Source organism: Orycteropus afer, unplaced genomic scaffold (assembly GCF_000298275.1).
Source record: "Orycteropus afer afer isolate SDZICR_OR568_19922 unplaced genomic scaffold, OryAfe1.0 scaffold00052, whole genome shotgun sequence".
Classification (NCBI taxonomy): Eukaryota; Metazoa; Chordata; class Mammalia; order Tubulidentata; family Orycteropodidae; genus Orycteropus; species Orycteropus afer.
In genome coordinates this window covers 4,444,541-4,449,065 of record NW_006921639.1, presented here as the reverse complement: position 1 = coordinate 4,449,065, position 4,525 = coordinate 4,444,541, and the positions used below count along the sequence as shown (strand labels likewise).

General features: G+C 41.4%; 1 protein-coding gene across 1 annotated transcript in view; it reads left to right on the top strand.

The window, feature by feature from the left end:
• Window positions 1-4,525, top strand: part of ERCC6 (ERCC excision repair 6, chromatin remodeling factor) — a 111,635-nt gene that overhangs the window by 90,588 nt on the left and 16,522 nt on the right. Inside the window, exon 10 of the mRNA XM_007938610.1 lies at window positions 3,795-3,911. Within this exon, the coding sequence (XP_007936801.1) occupies window positions 3,795-3,911 (117 nt within the window). The remainder of the gene's footprint in view (window positions 1-3,794; window positions 3,912-4,525) is intronic.

Here is a 4,525-nt window from a genome sequence, read left to right as displayed (position 1 = left end):
CCACTCCTCGGAAGGAAGGTTGGGCAATCCTACTTCCGTAGTGATACTGCCTCGGAAACCCAAGGAGGGGTCGCTATGAGTCGGGGCCGACTCGACGGGAAATAACAACAACAACAACATATAAAAGGTTTTCTAGATGGGATGACTAAACCCACCAAACCAAATCTACTGCCATCAAGTCGACTCCAACTCATAACAACCCTAAAGGACAAAGTGGAATTGCCCTATAGCATTTCCAAGGCTGTAAATCTTTATGAAAACAGACTGCCTCATCTTTCTTCCACAGGGAAAGTTCAAACCACCAACCATTTGGTTAGTGACCAAATGCATTAACCACTGCGCCACCAGAGCTCCTTAGAAGATGACTACCTAAGGCTGAGGAAGGTGAGGGGGAGGAGCAGTACCAGCCAAAAACAGGATTGCTTCTGGAATTTGTATGTTAATTGTATACAGAGAACTTCAGAAGAGCCTCCTGTTTATGCTGAAAGTTACTGAGATTCATTGCTTAGGAGGCTTGCCTGAGGTTACTTGGCTCTTGAGGAGGCAAAGCTGGGGCTATAATTACCCCAGCATGGGCATACTCAGTTCCTTCCAAAGCAGAGAGGAAGGAGTGGTTGGGAGTGATCATTACAGAAATACAGTTGCATATCCCACCATGTGTTTTTAACAAATAAATAGATTCAGGAACCAGATGGGAATGAAATATAGGATAAGCTTCATTGCCCAAGACAACAGGATTTCTTTTGAAGCTGCTGGGCTGGAGAATGGGACTTGATGTCAAGGCTGAAATAGAGCTTCCTATTCTGTTCCTGGTGGTGTAGTAGTTAAGGCATTTGGCTGCTAACCAGAAAGTCAGTGGTTCAGTGGCAAGCTTTGATCTACGGGTGGATAGATGGGTGGACAAGCTGAATGATCAGGTATATCCAGGCAGGGGGGAGTGTGCCCATGACCATGTATGGGGTTGGCAGATGATGTTTCTACATGCGTGTTTGTATGTGCTGTAAGAATGTCTGGGTGTGTAATAGAGGTGACAAAGGACAAATTTGTGGTGGCTTCTTGGCCATAGCCAGCTACCCTGAGGGAATGAGTAATTGACCTGTGGGCTTGGGGATATCAAGCTCAATTGGCATAATATAATTCACAGAAACATTGTTCTACATCCTACTTTGGCGAGTAGCAACTGGGGTCTTAAATGCTTGTAAGCAGCTATCTAGATGCAAAAATAGACCTCTCTTCATCTAGAGCAAGGAAGAATGAAGAAAACCAAAGGTGCATAGAAACAACTAGTCCAAGGGACTAGCAGACCATGCTGAGGAGCCTATATGACCATGAGACCAAAAGAACTAGAGGATGCCCGACTACCACTGTGAACCATTTGAAAAGCAATCAGTGCAGGAAATCCTGGATAGAGTGGGAGAACAGTGTGGAACAAAACTCAAAACCATTTAAAAAAAATAAAATAACCGGTTTACTGGTCTGACGGAGCCTGGTGAGACCCCCAAGACTGTGGACCCTAGTTACCCTTGAGGTCTGGAACTAACTCACTCCTATGGCTTCCAGCCAAACTATAGACATGCATACAGGGTAAACATTTACATCAGGTAATCAGGTCGAAAACACTCCTTAGGGTGATCAGTCATGGGAGAACAGAAGGGCGGTGTTTGCACAGGGAGATAGCTTGGGGGTGGGAGTGTGTGGGAGAGAATGACACAGGGAGGAAGTATCTATGGGGAGAAGTTGGGAAGAGAGCTATTACATTGTGGGAAATTGTGGTCAATGTCATGAAACAAAATGTATATGAACTGCTATGTGGAAAATGAATTTGCTCTGTAAATTTTCATCCAATGGTTCAAGCCTACTAGCTGCTCCTCAGAAGAAAGATGGGGCAGTCTGCTTCTGTAAAGATTTACAGCTTTGGAAACCCAGTGGGGGTCTGCTATGAGTCAGAATTGACTCAACTGACAGTGAGTTTGATTTTTTGGTTTATTCTCTTTCTGGAGTCCTTGGGGGCAGGGGTGGGGTGGGGGCTGCAAATGGTTAATGTGTTTGGCTGCTAACTGAAAGGTTAGCAGTGTCCACTCTACCCAGAGGCATCTCAGAAGAAAGCCCTGGTGATACACTTCCAGCCATTGAAAACCCTGTGGAGCATAGTTCTACTCTGATGCACCTGAAGTTGAATGAGTCAGAGCCGGCTTGATGGCAGCAGCTTATTTTATTTGCGATTCTTGTTCTTTCCTGTTTCCCTAGCCTCACCCCAGTCTTGATCTTAAGATCTTCTTTTGGGGAGAGTTCCAGGTGGAAAACAGACCAGTGTTCAGTCACTGTAAGCTCTGACCCCTGTGAGTTCACCACCATAGTTCAGGAACAGAAGAGGGACAGGGACAAGGAACTCTCCACAGAGGGGGACACGTGGGAGAGAGCAAGCGTTGAGAGGCCAGGCCACTCACAAGCACAAACTGGTTTACCCAGAATCACTGACCAGCTCACTCCTTCCAGAGGAAAGAAATGTTGGCCAAAGTTTCTAGTCTCTGGAGAGAGGCAAGAACTTTTTTATTTTAATCACTGCATATATTTTAAAGAAGAATTTAAAGGTATTTGTTTTTTGGGTAGGACTATAATGTTAAATTCCAAAATTTAATCATCTCTGCATTATAAATCATAATATTTACCTTACCATTTTAAAGGTAATTTTTATCCATAACTGAACAACACATTTAATTAAGGGATTACAGACAACCAAAAGTTGTTGACTAGTTCTATTCTTTGTTACTACCTGTTATTTTGTTACTACCTGTTATTCTAGGTAAAACCTGTTTCTATATTTATCCACAGCATTTGACACACATATGCATATACGTATATAGATTCTAGTGAGGTGGTTTTGGGGGGTCATTTAAAAATTTTTTTTTTTTAATGTTTATTATTTTGATACCAATTTTTCTGTATATTTATTATAGCCAAGCTTTTTTTTTTCCCCCTCTAATCATTTATTTTGCAGCTAGCTTTTGTAAATTTAAACTTTGGTTTAAATTGGTTTCTTGTTCCATTAAATAGCAATTTACTAAGTTGTTAAGCTTATTTAGGTTTTTTTTTTTTTTTAAGTATCAATAATTTACTGAATTCTTTGTTTGCCTTTAAGTGAATTACAGAGGGAGTGGCTTTCCTGGGTTGTGGGTCTTTGTACAGTTAATACCCAGCTCATGTGGCTGTTCTCCATTACAGAACCATATGCTCCGTTTCAGGCCAGTGTGACCTTTCATTTCTGGGATCATAGGGATTTTATTGAACTTGCTCTCATCAGTCTCCAGTGGGCAGTAATCTCTGCTTATTATCCAGTCACTCCCGTTGCTGTGCTTTCCTCTAGAGTTAGCTTTTGATCTTCAGTCTTGCAGATTAGCAGTTCCTTTGTAGCATTTGGAGAATATAAGATTATAAACATAGATTCATTTTAAAACATTTTCCCCCTAGAGAGTGGTCAAGAACCAAATAAATCTTTAAGGTTTAACTATGTAATAATTACAGAAAAATAGGAGAGGAATAAGGCACACAGTTACCAGTTTTTAATTTGTTGTACATTTTGGTTAAGGTAATAAATTTCTTTACCAATGATACTAACATGAAAGCTACAACTCACTGGTGTGTATGGAACTTATGCTGGCTTTTCCAACCATTACCAACCAATTTTCTACAACCATTGGTCATTTTTTTAAAAGCATTAGAATCAGTTGGGAGGTAAGAACAAATGCATTACTTAAACATAGAGTAATTTTTTTTTTCCTTTTCTCTTATTAAAGGTTAAAACTGCATACAAGTGTGCATGTGTCTTACGAGATACGATAAATCCATACTTACTGCGAAGAATGAAGTCAGATGTCAAAATGAGCCTTTCTTTACCAGATAAAAATGAACAGGTCAGAAGACAAACATGGGTATATGGGTGGATAGGTGGGTGGACAGGCTGAACTATTAAGTATGTCTATGCAGTGAGGAGTGTACCCAAGAGCATGTATAGGGTTGGCAGACAATGGTTCTACAAGTATATTTGTATGTTTTGTAAGAATTCCCAGGTGTATAGTAGAGCTGACAAGGGACAAGGTTGTAGTTACTTCTTGGTCACAGACAGCTACCCTGAGGGAGTGAGTAGTTGAACCTGTGGGCTTGGGACCATAGTCTCAGGGAACATCAAGCTCAATTGACATAACATACTACACAAAACATTGTTCCACCTCCTACTTTGGCGAGTAGTGAGTGGGATCTTAAAAGCTGGCAAGCAGCCATCTAGACGCAATGATGTGTCTCTCCTCATCCAGAGCAAAGAAGAATGAAGAAAACCAAAGATTCATGGAAACAGTTTGTCCCAGCGACTGGTACACCATGCGATCCACAGCCTATAGGACTGTGAGACCAGAAGAACTAGATGGTGCCTGGCTACCACTGTCAGCCACTTGGAGGGGGATCTATGTAGAAGGTCCTGGATAGAGAGGGAGAACAATGTGGAACAAAACTCAAAATCATTTGGAGAAAA